Source organism: Leishmania infantum, chromosome 25, assembly GCF_000002875.2.
Source record: "Leishmania infantum JPCM5 genome chromosome 25".
NCBI lineage: Eukaryota > Euglenozoa > Kinetoplastea > Trypanosomatida > Trypanosomatidae > Leishmania > Leishmania infantum.
In genome coordinates, this window is record NC_009409.2 from 33,778 (window position 1) to 51,126 (window position 17,349).

At 60.1% G+C, this 17,349-nt stretch overlaps 6 protein-coding genes across 6 annotated transcripts; all 6 read right to left on the minus strand.

Annotated features, from left to right (window-relative positions):
- Positions 1 to 541: 541 nt before the first annotated feature.
- LINJ_25_0130 (putative elongation factor) lies at positions 542 to 2,446 on the minus strand (the record flags this gene model as incomplete). Its single annotated transcript, XM_001466009.1, has 1 exon — positions 542 to 2,446. The coding sequence occupies one exon, from the start codon at positions 2,444 to 2,446 to the stop codon at positions 542 to 544; it is 1,905 nt and encodes a 634-aa protein (XP_001466046.1).
- A 981-nt stretch (positions 2,447 to 3,427) lies between these two features.
- LINJ_25_0140 (conserved hypothetical protein) lies at positions 3,428 to 3,817 on the minus strand (the record flags this gene model as incomplete). The annotated part of the gene is made up of 1 exon (XM_001466010.1): positions 3,428 to 3,817. One exon carries the CDS (start codon positions 3,815 to 3,817, stop codon positions 3,428 to 3,430), a length of 390 nt encoding a protein of 129 aa, XP_001466047.1.
- A 766-nt stretch (positions 3,818 to 4,583) lies between these two features.
- On the minus strand, positions 4,584 to 6,725 carry LINJ_25_0150 (conserved hypothetical protein; the record flags this gene model as incomplete). Its single annotated transcript, XM_001466011.1, has 1 exon — positions 4,584 to 6,725. One exon carries the CDS (start codon positions 6,723 to 6,725, stop codon positions 4,584 to 4,586), a length of 2,142 nt encoding a protein of 713 aa, XP_001466048.1.
- A 747-nt stretch (positions 6,726 to 7,472) lies between these two features.
- On the minus strand, positions 7,473 to 8,120 carry LINJ_25_0160 (conserved hypothetical protein; the record flags this gene model as incomplete). The annotated part of the gene is made up of 1 exon (XM_001466012.1): positions 7,473 to 8,120. One exon carries the CDS (start codon positions 8,118 to 8,120, stop codon positions 7,473 to 7,475), a length of 648 nt encoding a protein of 215 aa, XP_001466049.1.
- Positions 8,121 to 9,394: 1,274 nt separating this feature from the next.
- On the minus strand, positions 9,395 to 11,854 carry LINJ_25_0170 (putative cleavage and polyadenylation specificity factor; the record flags this gene model as incomplete). Its single annotated transcript, XM_001466013.1, has 1 exon — positions 9,395 to 11,854. The coding sequence occupies one exon, from the start codon at positions 11,852 to 11,854 to the stop codon at positions 9,395 to 9,397; it is 2,460 nt and encodes an 819-aa protein (XP_001466050.1).
- A 976-nt stretch (positions 11,855 to 12,830) lies between these two features.
- On the minus strand, positions 12,831 to 15,980 carry LINJ_25_0180 (conserved hypothetical protein; the record flags this gene model as incomplete). The annotated part of the gene is made up of 1 exon (XM_001466014.1): positions 12,831 to 15,980. The coding sequence occupies one exon, from the start codon at positions 15,978 to 15,980 to the stop codon at positions 12,831 to 12,833; it is 3,150 nt and encodes a 1,049-aa protein (XP_001466051.1).
- Between the last annotated feature and the right edge of the window lie 1,369 nt (positions 15,981 to 17,349).

Genomic DNA, 17,349 nt, shown 5'->3' on the forward strand with positions numbered 1-17,349 from the left:
GAGAGAGTGAGGGGTGCTCCATGCCCATGCACCACTGCACACAAACAACGGAGAACAACAAAAGCGCACACGGCACGCAATGTGAGCGAGATAAGGAAAAGACTGTGAGCACAACACACACACGCACGCACACAAATCAAATCGCCAACGGCAACACGGCAACGCCAAACCTCCCACGACAAACAAAACGTCATTCATTTTTTTTTGTTCGGTTAGTTATTGCTCGCTTATGTGGAATCCGCGTCACAAGCATGGCGCCAGACAGGAATCACCATGCAATGGCACTGCGCAGCAGGGCGCGGCTACGAGTGTTTTTTGTTGTGTGCACTCTAAAAAGAACGGTGCAGAGAAGGCGCCGTATGCACAAGGTTCGGCCTCCTGTCGCCATCCTGCCATGCTTTCCACTCTCCGCCTTTTCCAGCTTTTACCCGACCACTTTTCTCACACTCGGCAGAGGTACTCGCACGCACGCTCACTGAGGAGTACAGAGAAGAACTCACTCAGCACGCATCAGTGCATGTGCGCGTGCATTCGTGCACCTTCACTTCTTCTTCAGGGAGCGCATGGTAGTCTTGCCGTTGAAGCCCGGCTTGCGCATGCGAATCGACTTGGGCGTCACGGTCACGAGCTCATCATCCGTGACCCACGCGACGCAGTCCTCGAAGTTGTAGCGTACCGCGCTGTATGCGCCCCTTTTGCTGCTTGCCTTGTCGTTGGCGTTAGCCCGCATCCCGCCAAGCTGCTCGTTGCGCTTGCACACGTTCACGCCCAGGTTCTGCAGCGCCGTCTTCTGGTTCTCACCGACGATCTGGCCATAATGCACCTGGTCGCCAGGGAGGACAAAGAAGCGTCCCTGCGTGCTAAAGCCGGAGAGCGACCAGTCCGTCACCTCACCGCTGTCTACGGATATAAGAGCACCCGTGTCCCGCTCCGTTTCGATGGCGGCCATGGGCCGGTACGAGTCGAAGTGGTGGTTCATTACACCATCACCCCCAGTGAGGGTGTGGAACTTCAGCGGCACATTCGACATGAGGCGCACCGGCATCACGCACTCCATGAGGACGCGCCCGTTCGAGAGCGGCTCGATCTCGCCGATTTCGCCCATCTTGGAGCTCAAAAAGGAAACGACGGCAGACACCAGGTTGTCTTTGAACTCCAGCAGCATCCGCTCGAACGGCTCACACTCCACGCCGTCGATCACGCGCGTGAGCACCCGCGGTGCCTGGATCTCGAACTCGTACCCTTCGCGCCGCATGTCTTCGATGATGACGGACAGATGCAGCGGGCCGCGGCCGTACATGGTGATCTGCTTGGCGTTAAGACTCTTGACCTGCAGAGCCGTGTTCACCATTGCCTCCCGGTCGAGCCGGCGCTGGATGGCGGTGATATTTCCCATAGACTCCGCCGCCTCCTTGCCTTTCCAGCTAGCCTCGCTTTCTTGCAGGACAAGGCTGTACGTTGGATCGTCAGGCTTCTTGTACGGGAACAATTTCACCGCGCCTTGCTTGCCGATCGTGCCACCAATCTTTAGCGGCACCTTAACCCCGATCGGCTCCTGTAGCTCGAGGATGCAGATGTCACCGTAGCTGGCGCTCGTCACCGGCATCTTCTGCACACCGCAGTAGAGGTGAATCGACTTGACCAAGGCGTCCGTTTGCTTGTCCTCAAGCGCCACCGTGACGATGTCGCCGGTCTGCACGGTGCCGTTGTAGATGCGGCCAATCGCAAGCTTCGTGTTGCTCTTCTCGTCTTCGTCCACCTGCGCGACCAGCATCTGCAGAGCTTGATCGTCGTCCGTCTTGGGGGCAGGCACCGTGCTGAAGATGGTGTCGAAGAGCGGCGTCAGTGTGCCCTCTTTCTTGGGCTCCTCGTTCATGTACCCGCTGCGCCCAGAGCCGTACAAGAACTTCATATCGAGCTGGTTCTCATCTTCTGCTACCTCCAGGAACAAGTCCTCGACGGCCTGTTCCGTCTTGGCGATGCTGAGGTCGTCCTTGTCGATCTTGTTGAGACACACAATGGGTCGCAGGTGGAGGGAGAGGGCCTTGCGCAGGACGTACCGCGTGCCAGGACGTACGCCCTCCTTAGCATCCACCAAGAGGATAATGCCCTCGACCATCTGCAGCGCACGCTCCACCTCGCCGGAGAAGTCCAGGTGACCAGGTGTGTCCACAATGTTGATGCGGCGCTTTCCGTTGTCCAGGATAATGGCTGTGTTCTTGGCCAGGATAGTGATGCCGCGCTCCCTCTCCTGATCCTTGCTGTCCATCACGCGATTGTGCGCATTCGCCACGGTGCCGGACTGACTTAGCATGCTGTCCACAAGGGTCGTCTTGCCGTGATCCACGTGGGCGATGACCGCGATGTTGCGCACGTCATCGCGCGTGTGCATCCATCGTGCCAGCACCGCCGAGACACACACACGCGACGCGAAAAATCGGCGCATTCGTCACCGAAAAGCAAGGACGGAAGCGAGGGTAACTATGCGCAACACAAGGAAAGGCACTAGAGCAGGCGCAGTGTGTCGGTATGCGTAGCGACCCGCATAGGCGGTGTCGGCTGACGGTGGCTCTCTTCACGCACGCAGAAAGCAGGAGCAAAACAAAATGAAAGACACAGCTCGGTAAGAAAATCGAGCGGCACACGCATGGCCACACGCACGCAAAAGAACGCGAGCCACGCAAGAGCAACGAAGGATGTCATCATCAACGAACGCGCCGCATCACCATGTAGGGCGAACAATCAAACACACCAAACGAAGAATGGGGAGTGCAGATGAAGGTAGTAGACCCTTCGCACGGCACTATGTGTGCGAACAGAGACGCCGAGGGAGGTGGTGGTAGCCGGCTCGCGCACCTCTTCTTCTCATCACGCGCCACGACAGCGAGTGCCCCTCCGGCTCTTTGCTCTCGCTCATGAGTGGGCGGTCGCGTATCATGCGAGAGCACGACAGCACAGCCACCCCTGTGGCCCACGTGGAGACTTCAGTAAACTCCGTAGCATCGCGCGAAGTTTCATCAGGGTAGGCAAGTCGTCTACCTTCTCTTTCCTTCGTGTGGAGGGGTGGACCGGGATTTGCGAAAAAAAAAAAGAGAACGCAAGCAAGGAGAGGAGAGAGTACGGTGCCTTAGCCGGCAATTAACTTTACGCACCAGCACCAACGGAGAGCCAGGGGTGGAGGAGAGCGGGTAGACGGCACCAAATCGCATGGATCCTGCAGAGAGCGAGATAGGAGTAGGTTGATTGCAGGCTGCATGACACGACAGCCTGTGCGTCTCTTTGGCCATTCTCCTCTCTGTCTTTCGCCGCTACCCTCCCCCCAAACACAGACACGCAACCGCCATCACACCACAATAGACGGCAGCAGACAACACTTCTGCGCAACGCACGCACACACAAAGCATTCATGGAAGCAGGTTGCTGTCGGCTAATACTGCAGATCGAGCATAGTCACGTCCACCATGAGCTCATTCACAGGAATCGTTTCGACGGCGCCATCTGGCCATACGCGACGCACCAGCATTCGAATCTTCCGCTGCAAGAGGTCGTACTTGGCCATCATGACCGGGTCTACTGCAAGAGAACGCGGGTTGGTGCAGCGCTCCGCCGTCTCAACAGAATCCAGACCAGAAGCGGTACCGGGAAGCGACATGGCGGCGCCGCTGGCGATCTGCTTGGCGCGCTCGCCGATAATGCGGGCAACTTCGAACTTGGTCAAGTACAGGCCACTTCGCCGCTCCGCAAACGGTGTCACCGCGGTCGAATAGGCCTCCACACTCTTCGCCACCTCGGCGTCGAGCACTTCGGATCGCAGCATTGTCTACGCCGTGTCGATCCGGCGCGTCTTCTAAAATGAGCTGAGGCGTGATAGAGGTTGAGCACAAGAAGAAAATGGACAACAAAGATCGGCGCCAGCGACAACTGTGGTGGCGCTGTTGCTACGCCACAGGCTTTGCCTAGAGGGAACGTGGATGGACCCTGCGGTGGCACGGGTGAACATGTGTACCCCCAACGTAGGGAAGTGTTGGTTGCGATGCGACATGGGAGGGAGGAAGAGGGGAAGTGCGTTGTTTGCAAGCGGCAATCAACAGGCAAGCAAGATGAGAAGGCTCCGGGGTGGGGCGGACATGGACGGGAAAAAAGACGCGCGCACTCTGGCACACGAGGGTCCCAGCTTCTCGGAGAACGCCATGACGGAGTCACTAACGAGCCACGCCGTTGGAGTAACAGCATTACTACCACGACGGCGCCAAATGCAGGAGTTGATGGCACATCATCATCATACCTCTGCCCAGAAAAGGCGTCCACACCGAACCGCGACAGGGAAAGGGAGGCGGATGCAGGTTGCGCGCAAAGCATAAGAATACGACATCTCCTTTGCGTCGTATTTCTTTTCGTGGAATGCGAGCAGTATGCGGCAGCGTCATGGTTGCGTTTCGGGACACATCAGTCGCTTCCGCATCACTCTCACCTCTTCGCCTCAACCAACGAATCCATGTGGGAAGTCAGCGTGAACCTTGGGCGCGACTCGCACCCCCCCCCCACACACACACACGAATGCGACAGCACCCGGGCACGTGCCGCTACGCTAGCACCTCCTCGAGACCCTCGACGGCGCAGCTGAGCGAGAACACGTCGAGCGGCGTGAGAGACACCTCCACGGCAAAGGATTTCGTCGGATGCTCTTCGGATACGGTCGCAGCGTTCGCCATGAGTGTGTGGCATCGAGGAAGAAGTTGCTCGCGTAGGGCACGCAGCAGCTGGCACCATGCGCAGCGCACAGAGGCATCGCGATCGCCAGCCGCTGACATCGCAGCCGGCGTGCACAATGAGCGAATCCATGCCTGCTGACACACCTCCACGCGCACAAAGTTCAACGCGACAACGAGCGGGTCCACGAAGCCGCTCGTGCCCATCGACACCTGCGTGAGGAAAGCTTGCACGCATTCCCGAATCGCCAAAGGCATCAACGAGTGCACCGGTGATGCCTGCCGCTCGGCGAGATGATCGCTCTCGCTTTTCGCCGCGCGCCACTCGTGCAGCAGCTCTTCAAGAAAGAAGCGGGCGATGGACGGGTAGGGGCAAAGCGCCATAAGTGAGCCGTGCATGCGGACCCGCGTCCGCTCCTCGAGTCGCTCCAGAAGCTCCAGTGCCACCGTGCGCGCCATTCGTCGGTGTTCATCGACGGGGCACAGAGCAGAGATCGTCAGCAGCTCCCTTGCTATATCAAAGAACGACTCGTAGCGCCTCGTGTGGCACGAGTCGAGCACCCGTTGCCCACAGTCCCGTAGCTCGCGATGCTGCGCCTCTTCGGCAGAACAGAGCGTGTACTTGGGCACAGCGGACAGAAGATCGTGCAAAAAAAGCAAATGCCGCAGGAGCACGGCTGCACTGCGCGCGCAACGCAGAGCTACAATGTACGCATCGGCGACACCGAGAAGCAGCGACGAAGCGGACACCGAGTAGGCGAATGACGGATGCTCCGCCGCCGTGAGCTGGTGCCGAAGCACGTCAGCGAGAAGCAGCAGCGCTCCCTGCCGACACAGCGGCAAAGAGAAGTACTCCTCTGGAGACCCCGCCGACACCTCCCCTGAATGGGCATCCACCGCATCCAGTGCCACCAACGTGCACGCCTCTACTTCTCGATCGTGCTCCGCGGCGAGGCTGGCTGCGGTGCTGTCCGGCGGTTCAGTGCCCCTCTCGACGTCAGCGAGGTGCAATTTGCCGCCATGGCCACCGGAGAGCCCGGAAGCCTGCAAAGCTGCTAGTGCAAACGAAAGAGAGTCGCCGGAGGGGTAGCAGTGCACCTCGCCCGCAACCCCGCGGAGGCGCGCGAGACATCGGGTGAAACTGGTGCCGAGGTCGCCGTCCACCTCCGTCTCAGATGCGGCTCCACGCCCAGCTGCCACGTTTCTTGGAGTAGTCGGACTCATCTCTTGCAAAACGCGTGCGCGCCACTGTTGCAGGGTCGCGGTCGTCGACCCTCGAAGAGGTGGTCGGGGCAAAGCCACGGAGGGACAGACTTCTGTGCTGCAGAGTGTAGCGTACGCTGCCAGCAACAGCGCGGCGGCTGAATCATCTTCGTCGCCTGTAGTGCGACGGAGCGCGACGACAAGACGCACCAGCTCCTCGCGCACACGGTACACATGAAGTGCCTCGAGCAGATCCCTCCGCTGCTCTGAGGGCTTGCTCTCAGTGTCGTCGTCTGATGCCAGGCCCGACGCACTCGGTGAACGATCAAGCGGGTTCGAAGCTCTGACTGTGGTAGGCTCCGCGTCGCGGAGGTGCAGGCACGGCAGAACCGAGCGCACGAGAATAGGGACGAGATCACGCGTCCATGCTTGCATTGTCGCGTGCACGCGTGCAAGAAAACAGCCCTCGTCTACGCAAGCAAACGTATCCAGCTTCTCCGAGCGTAGAAGTCGGCGCTTGCGCTCCACCGTATCCAAGAACAGTGCCACGTACACGCGTGACGCCAGGACCACGTACAGCGACACCTGCGCAGGCGAAGGGCACGGCATCGACACCGACAGGAGGGAGCTCATCAGCTCCCGTGCGCCCGTCAGCCGCCCCTGATGAGAGCCACTGTGCGTCAGAAGATCATCGAAAGGCAGCGCGCTCAGCCATGCGTACTCATTCACCAGCAACTCCAGAGCTGGGACGCCTTCCGCCGGTGCGGCGGCAAACGCCCACGCCGCTGTTGTCGCAGCGTCTGTGCTGTCCATGGAGGGCAGTGGGCCTGTCGAGGGAGGGTGAACCAACTCGGAGGGGGGGAGTATATGGAGCAACAAGGTCAAAAGAAATGACGCACAGTGAGAGGCATAAACAGGGGGAGGGGTACGACGACTAGGGAAGGAGGGGCTGCACAGAAAAGCCAAGGAGCTGCGAGGGTGCTTCATGCTGCAGGGCTGAGGTGATGACATCAACACCTCCATGATGCCTATCCGCTATTGCCACCAGCGTCTCCCGGGGGGGGGGGGGAACGGGCTACACAGAAAACGATACGCGTCCCGAGGGGCGATGTCACTCGAGACACCTTGCATCATAAGGAGTGGCACCCATCAGGCCGGAGGAGCAGCGAGAGTCGCTCGTGAAGTGCCCCTCCCCCTCCCCCACGAATCTGTCCTCGATGTTGCCGGGACAAGATCCACAAAGCCCCTTCTCGCACCTTGTGACGGCACCCCCCCCCCTCCACCCCGAAAGACTCGCGAAAGGAATGGCATTCATCAACAGGGACTCCTCGTGCTGCTCGCGGTTGGACATCAAACAGTGAATTAGCGGCCTATGCCGTGACAACCACGCACGCAAAGGCGCTCACCCGCGCAGCAGCGATACACGCGGGAACTGAAAACAGTCACTCCACACCTGCAAGAGCTTCATATTCACCACCTCTCCTTTCGCTTATGCCCCGCAACTTGCCAACGGCGGCCGAGAAAAACTGCTGTGTTCACGGCCCCACAGCTGCACGACAGTCAACTGCGCGGCGACGGTTGTGTGGGGGACTGAATGACACGGTTCAGCAGCAGCTCATCTTGCCTCGAAACTGCCTCGTCGTACCTGCGCTTCATCTCAGCATACTTGCGCTCCAGCATGGTGCACTGCAAAGCAGCGGCCGCAGTTTGCTTCTGGTTGGCCTCGGCCTGCTCGCCGAGAGCGCGCCGAAGCTCTGACACCTGCACCGCCACACTATGCTGCTTAACGACGAGGGCTTCTTTCAACTTGCGTGCTTCCTCGAGGCACCGCGTGGCGTGGGCGGCCACCGTGGTTTCTGCGTCAAAGGCCCGTGGCCTCAAGTCCACGCGCTCGTCCGGGATAATACGGGATCGAATATCAGCCATTTCGAAAAGCAAGTCGTCCAGGATGACAAACGCCTCTCGGGCATCTGCAGCCGCAGACGACTCGTCGCGGCACTCGCCTGCCGTCGCGCTAGGCTTCTCCGCCGGTTGCCGAGAAACTTTCGGACAATGTCGTGCATCGCAAGCGAGGAGCGACGCGTTCGCGCGCCGGAGTCGCAGTACCTCGTCCTGCAGCATTTCAATCGTTTGACTCAACTCGGCGTTGCGGGCAGCTGCCGCCTCCACCTCAAGCGACAGGAGAAGTGTGCCCGCTGCATCCGCCATGTGCCGGAGGCCGTGTGGTTGAGACAGAGAGGGAAGCAGAGAACACTGCAGCGTCAGCGCGTCCCTGCTGTTTCTATGTCGGTAATACACCACCAGCGGCACCTGTGGAGGAATAAAAGGAGCAGCTGGTGTCGTCGAAGGAGGAGCCTCGCCTTCCCTTTGACTCTATGAAGGATGCCGCGTTGCGTTAAATGGGATAGTGGAGCTTCAAGAAGACACCTTACGCGACTTCACGTCTGCACATGCCACATCTCGGCTGCAAGGCAGTGGTGCGCACAAGTATTTGCGTGCCGCGAACGGTGCCCACAGACCGCCGATAAGACACACAAAAGATGTGGAGCCGAAGTTTGGTTAGGATTGTCCACCGTGCGGCGCCGCCATGTGCAAGCAGAGAGACCAGAACGCACGGCAGCTGAGCACCGACAGTACACAGTGCATGCGAAACACGAAGTGGCCGACATCGTTACAGACGCGCAGAGAGACCGAGAGGAGCCGTGGTAAAGACGAGAGGGATCCAAGTGCGCAGAACGCGTTTGCACGCAGTGCTGGCCATCATCCGTACGCTGGTCTGGCTGTTTGGTTGCCTCCCCACTGCAAAGGCCTGTCCTACTTCTCTTCCTCGCTTCCCGCTACTTCGCCCACAGCAAATCGAGGCAATGATGCAACCTCCGCCACGCAGCAGCGGCTCTGAGGTGCGGCAGTCATGAAGCAGGCGCCGCGACTGAAGAACCGAGAGACGAAAAGAGGGAAGAAGCGTGGTGGCGAAGGCGCCTGGAACTCAATATGCGTGAAAAGTACTTGCCACAGCTGCGATGAGGGAGCGTGGTGCGGTTGGGGGAGCCGGAATTGCTTTCTATCCTTCATTGTGGGGAATGCCAGTCTGTGGTTGTGCCATCGTGCAGGAAGAGCGGCAGTGCGCACGCAAGAAGGAAAAGAGAACCAAGGCGAAAAAAAAAAACACTTCTGCCGTCTCCACTAGCAGTATCTGCACACACGCACCAATGCGCAGACACAGGATAACGAAGACAGCGCAGAGGACTCACGATCTCAGCTCGTGTATGCAGCTTGAGTACCGAAATCACCCCACCCTCTTCCCTAACTCGATGTCAATGGACATGGGTCATCCATTAAATCAAACAGATTACACACATTTCCCACACAAGCACATGCATCAACGTGCACGACGACAACAATACAACTCCGTTGACCGAAGAGATGACCGCATCCTTGCAGATGTCGCCTGCCTCTGCAACCCCACCCCACCTCTTCCTCGTCTATAGCGCCTGCGAGTACTGCCGGTAAACAGTGCGGCGAAGATCAAACAGTGCTGGGGTGGCAATGGAAGAGATCGTGACGGTGCCGTCCGCGCCTTTGCGGACACACACGCCTTCGTCAAAGACGAGAAGCGGCGCCTTCTTGTGAAACTCGCTGTACAGCCCGCTTTCCTGTCGTGACGTCTCGCGCAGGCGGCGCAGGTCCATGTCCCCGACAAAGAAGGAGCCGCTCTGCAGCCCGCGCTGCTCCCGCTGTGTCGCGCACGCCTGCGACTTGTCCGCTGTCACAGAGGCGAGGGAGTAGATGGCCCGATCGGAGCGACGGCGCTGCATCTCTTGTTCCTCGAGGTCGGCCTCTGCACGCACGCCAGAGAGTTCACCGTTGACCCACCCAACCTCCCACGTGCTCTTCGACTTTGTCTCGCGAACACGGCGGAGGCCGCGCGACAGGCTACGCGCCAGACTCGACTCCAGCTGCACCGCATACGAGTACACGTGCGTCGCCAGTTCCAGCGGCACGCCACAGGAGGTGGTGCTGAAAACGTTCGAGCCGCACTTCATCGCCTTGTCGGCGCGACAGAAGTGCAGGAACGCCCGTCCGTCTTCGGCGCTGCCGCGAAGTCCGACAATCTTCTTTGCAAACGTCCATTTTGTCTTGAGGACGCTCTTCATGGTGAGCGCGTCGGGATACCCGCTGAGGTCGGACAGGACAACGCGGCAGCGCCGGTTCACCTGCACGGCAACCCGCGACACCTTCGATGGGATGTTAGCGAGTCGCTGCGCATCGTTTTCTACCTGCAACGCCTCTGGCCCCGCATCGCTGTGCTGCCGTGCAGGCGCGCGTTTCTGCAGCAAGACCTGCTCCTCCTCGCTGACAGGGAGTCCGTACGTCACATCGACGCGCTTCAGCGCCGCCGCGCTCAGAGTGCTCGTGGTCTCCAGCACGGGAAAGCTGAGATGCTTCGAATGGTAGTGTAGCGGGGGCGGCAGCACCAAGCCAAGGGTCGTCGCCGCCTTCGCCTTGGATGCGGCGACGGCATCCTTGGCGCCGGCGCAGGCGGCAGCTTTCTCAGTTGCGCCGCGGTGACCTGTCGCCGCCGTCGCACACTCGCCGTCGTCGTCGTCGTCGTCGTCGTTCTCTTCTCCTTTGACAGTTGCAGCCTCGTCGTCGTCTTGCACAATCTGGAAGGCGCTCCGCGCCTCCAACTCGCGCCGTCGCTGCTCCATTTCGTGCTCGAGCTCAATGTAGTATTCCTCTAACTCCTCCCCACTTAACCGACTGCGGCGCGTGATTTGCATGTGGAGACGCTCGCCGTCGGCGGCGGCGGTGACAACGGCCGCGTTCGTCCCTGGCAACGGCGGCTCCGTCAAGACGATGAGGTGATCGGCGCCGTCGCGGTTCCCCTTCACGAAGTACTCGAGCAGCTCTGCGGAGGGCCCAAAGTCGAGGGAGGCACCGTCTGCGACACAGATCTTCGGGCCCTGGATCGGGAGCACCTCCTCCGCGCTGCGACACGTGAGGACGTTGGCAAAGAGGCGCTTATCATCGAGGATCAAGTAGTCTTGCAGAGCCTCCGTCATGGTGCCCGCCTTGTCGAGCAGCTCCTGTGCCTGGGCAGCCACCAGAACAACCTTGTACTTGTCGCCGCCCTGCTCCGCCAAGAGGTGCACAATAATGTTCAATACCTCCAGCCCACGACCTGCGACGTTCACAGGCACGAGAACGTCACTGCCACCACGCAGGGTGTGCTGGAATTCCTTGAAGAGGTTTTTCAGTTGCTCCTCGTATTTGGTCGTCCGATTCGAGCCGGTCATGTGAAAAGGAAAGCTGCTCGCAAGCACGATGTTCGCAGTGGTCGGCACGTCAAACGGCTTCAGCGCGTACGACGGCTTCACCGAGAAGTCGGGGCAGTAGAATAGCTCATCGATTTGGTACTTGATTATCCAGCTGTAGCCGCCCAGCATGCGGCCAGCAAAGACGGCGAGGCAGTTGACCTCGACGTCGCCGTTTTTCACGGTGACCTTGCCGCCGTATGGCTCGCGGAGAGAACGGAAGCTGTGGTAGATGGAATCCACCGTCATCGTAAAGGCCTCCCCATCCGCGAGGGTGAACGTGTGCGAGTTCGGGTACTGGTAAAGGAAGGAGTGCAGGACACTGTGCACGCCGACTTTTGATGTGCCACCGGCCGCCGCCACGAACGTGCCGGGTGAGATGTGGCTGAGGACAAAAGGAAGGGCGCCGCAGGCGGTGATGTGCGGGCTCGACAGGACCACGGCATGCACGGTTGGCAGGTGCGGCTTCAGCTTGCTGAGGAAGGACGTGTCGAACTCATCGTTCCATCCGCAGTCGAAGAGGATGCGCACCCCGTCGATCTCGATGAGGTAGGCATAGGGCGCATTAGGGGTAGTGCACTCGTACACCGAAGTGAACTGAATACTGCCTGCTGAGGCGCGCAGCATGGCGATAACAGCGTGTACGGAGGTGGGGGTAGGAGGAGGCGAGAAAACGGTGCGAAGACAAAACAAAATAACGCAGCGAGAGAGGGGGACAGAGGAGTTGCCAGCCCGTTCTACGCGGCCTGATGGAGGACACTCGTAGGAAAGGTTCAGTAATGCCATCGCGGAGTGAAAAGGTCGCGCAGGGGCACAGGAATGGGAGCGACGTGCAGGCAGTCAGAGAGCAAAGCAGGAGTAGAAGCGGAAACGGCGCAGTATGACAGCGGAGTAGAGAGAGGCGTAGAGACGGCGAGGGGAGAGGAACACCATGAAAGGAAAGTAGCGGTGATAGGGGTCGGGGGACAGAGGGGTGACAGGCCCACTTCAAAGCCGCAACCACGGTTGTAGCAGAGATGGCGTATGCGCATCAACACACGGAAGCGTAAAGCGAGGGGTGGGAGGATTGCGTGTCGCCACTCAAGGAGGCTCGCGCACGCACACACGCGTAGCCCGGCGCACCCGGTTTACCTTCGCCACCACAGCGTTAGTCCAGGTGAGCACACAGGCCAGTCCAGCCAGCCGTGTCCGCTGCGTTTCGCCCGCATACGTACGCAAAGCGAAGCAAACACGAGCACCGCACATCAGATGTGGGCAGCACTCGCACTCGAACAGAGAGAAATCACCTCGGTGATCACACACCTCACGCGCCCTGAAAAATGCGAAGGGATGGCGAGCGAGACACACGGATGGAAAAAAGAGGGGGGGCGGAAAAAAAAAACACAGAAAACCACAACTGTGAAGAACGCACACGCCGCCGCCACTCGAGCAGCAGCACTGCCCGCAGCGACCCCTGAAACCACAGACCCACATGGAAGCCGAATGTGCTCATCTGACAGCAGCACGGTATGCGCCCTTTTCCGGCCTCGGATCCGCAGGGACCTCGGCACGGGTCCACAGAGCCGATGTAGGACGTCATTGCCCTATCTGCACCCTCGCGCCTTTAGGAGTGATACTCTGGCTCGGGTGCAGAAGCTCCTTCCTGCACACGGAATGCGTACGCCTCGCAGCCCGACTTCGCCGCCGCCTCGCTAGAGAGGCCGTCGGGACTTTGCAGCGCAGCAACCGCGGGAAGCGTCGCGTAGCTGTGAATATGGGGCAACTCCTCGACAAAGTACTCCCGCAGTGCAGCCACCGCGGCGGCTTCCACGGTATCCCTCTTGCGAAGACCGGAAGCCTGCGCGATGCAGTACGCGACCTCGTCTGACATGGGCACACTCAGCCGGCAGTGCCACATCTGGCCTCTCTGGCACGTGTCCACCCGCAGGCGAAGACCGTAGGCTTGAAGACACAACTTTCCCAGCAGCTGCTCCGCCGTTGGCGCCACTACGTCACACAGGTGCGCTGGGGAGAGGAAGGCGTCGCTCGTTTCGTGACTGATGCGGATGCCCAGTTCGCGTGCGCAGCTGAGCAGGTTCTTGCCGACAACATGCTCCAGTATGACAGAGCGCTCGTGTGATGTTACGTGAAACGACAAGTCGCTTAGCTGATCGTGCTCGAAACTGAAGAGGAGCCAGTTGTCACTGACCGTGCGGTCACTCGTGGACATGATCTCTGCTACCACCGCGTCGCGCAGACGAGTGAGGGACCCGTGTGCACCCGGCTGAAGCCTCACCTGCCCCCTCATCACCACCTCATCACCGAAAGCACGATGGTGGACTCGTATGTGCATCTCGAACACCTGCTGCGCAGCGCGCACCACAGCCAGGCGTGGCGTGCTGGCGTACCCTCGGCCAAGATGAAAGGCCCGATCAGCTGAAAAGGGATTCGTCGAGAACCGCGAATGCGGCTGCAACACGGTGCTCTTCGGCGGCGTCGCGCCCCACAACTCCGCCGCACACGTGGCGCCGTCCTGGCGAACACACACGGTGCACTGCAGTCCGTAGAGGCGCGCGATGGCTTCTGCGCACGTCTGCAACGGTGACGAATCTGGTAGCGTCGATGGCAGCTCGGCCGTCAAGCAGAATTCGCTAGCGACCGTGCTAGAAGGGTCTCGGCAGACAACCTCCGGGAGCTCCTGCATGCCTCTCACCAGAGCAAACAGCGCACCAATCTCGGTGGACCCGGTGGCCTCGGCAATCACTCGCTCCGGCGAATCATGCACAGCGGCCGCCCGTGTGCACCGCGCAACGTACACGGCGCGGTCCGCTTCACGCACCACACGAATGCTCCCGAGAAACGAAGTATGCGCTTTGGTCGCACGCCAGTAGCGCTCCAAGGCGGAGTCGGCCGTCTGCACCGGAGGAAGCGGCTGCGGCTGGGTTGACTTGTGCGGGTCCAGGAACCTGATAAATGGATCGGACAAGAGGGCCGCCGTCAGTGTCTTGACGTTGGCGTCCTGCAACGCCTTCACCCCCGCACACGGTGCTGGAGCGCCGCCGGCGTCGATGAGCATTTTCTCCCGCGCCTGCGCCACGCTTCGATGGCAAAGATCAGGGAATCGCTGCGCCAGCGCAGCCGCCATCGCCTTTTGCTCGCTGCGCGCTTTCCGGCCGTCGAACGCGCAACAACATAGCTCACGGCTGGCCGCAACGCCGGCGTCCGACCGATCAGCCGCCTTGGCGTCGGCGTGGCCTCTGACAATGTACAGCTGAGACAGCCACACAGGCGTGGCCCCCGTCGCGACGCCCCACTCTGGATGAAGCGAGTTGGATTTCAGCATTAGCGTCTCTAGTACGAAGGTCGCCTTCTGCCGTTGCAGTGCCCAACGCAGTTGGTGCTCTAGTCCCTGTCCGGGGTGCGGAGCGGCGTCTTCAGAGGCGGTGGCTTTGCTGTTCTCCAGGATGGCGCGCACCTCTGGATGGTAGGCGATCTCGCGCTCAAACACGTCAGGAAACACCGTCTGCAGCGCCTGCACCGTGGCAAGCTCGACCGTGGAGCTTTTGGAACGGCCCGTTGCCTTGCCAAGGACAAAGAAGCGGAGGGCGTCACCAGCCAGGTCGGTGACGGTCGGTAAATCAAGACACGCCTGCACCTGAACCTTGTGCATCGAGCCACCCACCATCTCTGCCCGAAAGACAACCTTCTCTTCGCCGATGCCGTAGTAGTACAAGAGAAGCTTGCGCAGAAGGTGCTTCACGCGCAAATGGCTCCGTGGTAACACAAGGTGGAGTGGCGCACTGAGGAGGCGCTGCTGAATAGAAGCGTGACAGTCAGGATAGTACTCCGACGTCGTGTCGTCGCAGAACTTCAGCAACGCGCGCAGTCCGTCGCTGGTGAGGGCTACTGTGGTTGACGTCAGTGATTTCCCTGTAGCACCATGGCGCAGGCTGCACTCCACGTTGCCGGGGGTGACGTGCGGCACCAAGAACAGCGAAAAACCCTCAGACGACCAGACCTTTGTGTAGAGAGAGAGCACCGACAGGGCAGTTGTGCTTACCACAGAGCTTGATGGATACGGAAGACCAGCAGCAGAGAAGGCGTCTCGGAGAGCGCGGCGCACGCATCCATGGTAGCCTTCGCCGACACCCTCGCCCTTGAACAATTCGGTCAGGCGCTGCTGCTCGGCAGCGAGGGACGCCGCCTGCACTCCCGTGCCGCGTGGCACGAGCTCAACGCTGGCGGTGTGCAGTTGCGTTCCCTGTAGGTCCTGCCCGCTGGTGTGGCGCACCCGTAGCCGCAGCTGCGGGTATCTCTGCTCCAGAAATTTCATGACGCGGCGGGTTTCGTCAGAATTCACTCTTGTAAGATCGACGATGGTGAGGCCATCTCGCGAGACGGGCGGCGTCGGAGAGGACTGCAGAGGAGACGTGCTGGTGCGCAGCTCGTTGGAATCACTGAGGTGGCCAACAGCCTCCTGCACAGTAGAGGAAACAGTGCCTTGCCACGCCGCCACCTCGTTCACAAGTGCCTGCGCACCACCCTCCGACGATGGCTGATGCTCCACTACCACCCGCATGTCCTCAGTGATACAAAGCCGCACAGCACCGCCTCGGACACCCTTCGCCTGACGCAGCGCTTTAAACACAGACTGGATCTGTCCGAGGGTACTGCAGCAGCGGCTCTGTGACACCGTGCAAACAGATTGCCTTAGCGCCGCGCAGCTTGGGCGGTAGAGGTGCCGGCCCGTTATCATCGCATGTGAGAGCATCATGGAAAAGGCCGCAGCAGCGCTTGGCTTCTCCTTATTTCTTCACGTGGTGCCTCTATCTGCGACAAGAAGGCCCTCTCGTCTACGGGTGATGACCCGTCGCGCGGGTACAATCCGACGAGATGAAGCCGTTTCGTTGGAGAAGGTCGTCTCTCTCTCTCTCTTTTCGCGTCTCGTGAGTGTGAAAGGGAGGGGGGGGGCGCTGCTCCTGCGTCTACCGTTCACGGCGCGTGAGGTAGCGAAGCAGCACAAAACGGGAAGGAGGCAATGATGATGGTGCGCCTGGGTGCTCTCGCATGAACGCCGTCTCATGGAGAGAGTGAGAAAAAGAGTGCGCGTCACGCGGGGGGGGGAGGGGCAAGAAAGTCAAGACTATTACGAACTCCTAGGCTCACCTTTGCACAGCATAAGGAAAGAGACGCGAAGGCGGCAACGGCACCCGTGGAAGCCCCGAAAGACATCGAGAAGGGAGAGAGGGAGAAAGACGTGAGAAGCGAGGACGGAGGGCATGGCGGAGTGCCTTCAATAAGTCCCACATAGAGGCAGACAGAAAGACCTCCACATGTACTCGCAGTGCTACGAGTTAAGCAGGCCAATGGTCTACCACTCGCCGACGTAAACCAAAACGGTCGATTGGGAAAGCTGTCCCCTCTGCACCCATGCATGCCGGTGGCTAAGCCGAACCGCACCGGGGAGGGCCACGGCTTTCGCCGTCTCTTTCCCCTGCAACAAAGCGCTGCAACACCCGGTACGGCTCTGAACACCGCAGCGCATGCCAACTTCCCCCAACAGGACACCACCAGCACGAGAGCATCAGGCCGGCGCAGCCGAAAAGGCATCCAGCACCAAAGACGGGGTCACAGCAAGATTCACACTGAAAACTCTCCACCGATATCCACATCCGGGGAGAGGGGCAAACACCCCTGAGCGGTCCTCTACAAGCGCGCTGACTACAACGCACAAAAACAGCAGAACCAGCGCGCGAAACCTTGCGGCGTGGCCAAGGACACGGCCGCGTTGAAAGCCACGCGGAAAGAGAGAGAGAGCACACACGCATGCAGATACGAAAAACTGCCTTTACAGGTGCACCGCTCCCCCGCGAAGACACGTCTGACAAACTTCCATGAGGGAGACGAGGGCATGCACCACGAAAACGTTTCCCCTCTCTTCAAGCGAGTGCATGAGGCCGCGCGACACAAGCTACAACGCCACACTGCACCCCATCCCGCACGGTCCGTCAGAGCCCCCCTCCCCCCTCCACATTACCTGGTGCGGTGCAGCAGCACACACGCGCCACGCCAAACGCGCCGACCAAGCCATCCGAGAGCACGGCCTACGCCTCAAACTCCACCCACACCCGCATACCAGCAGG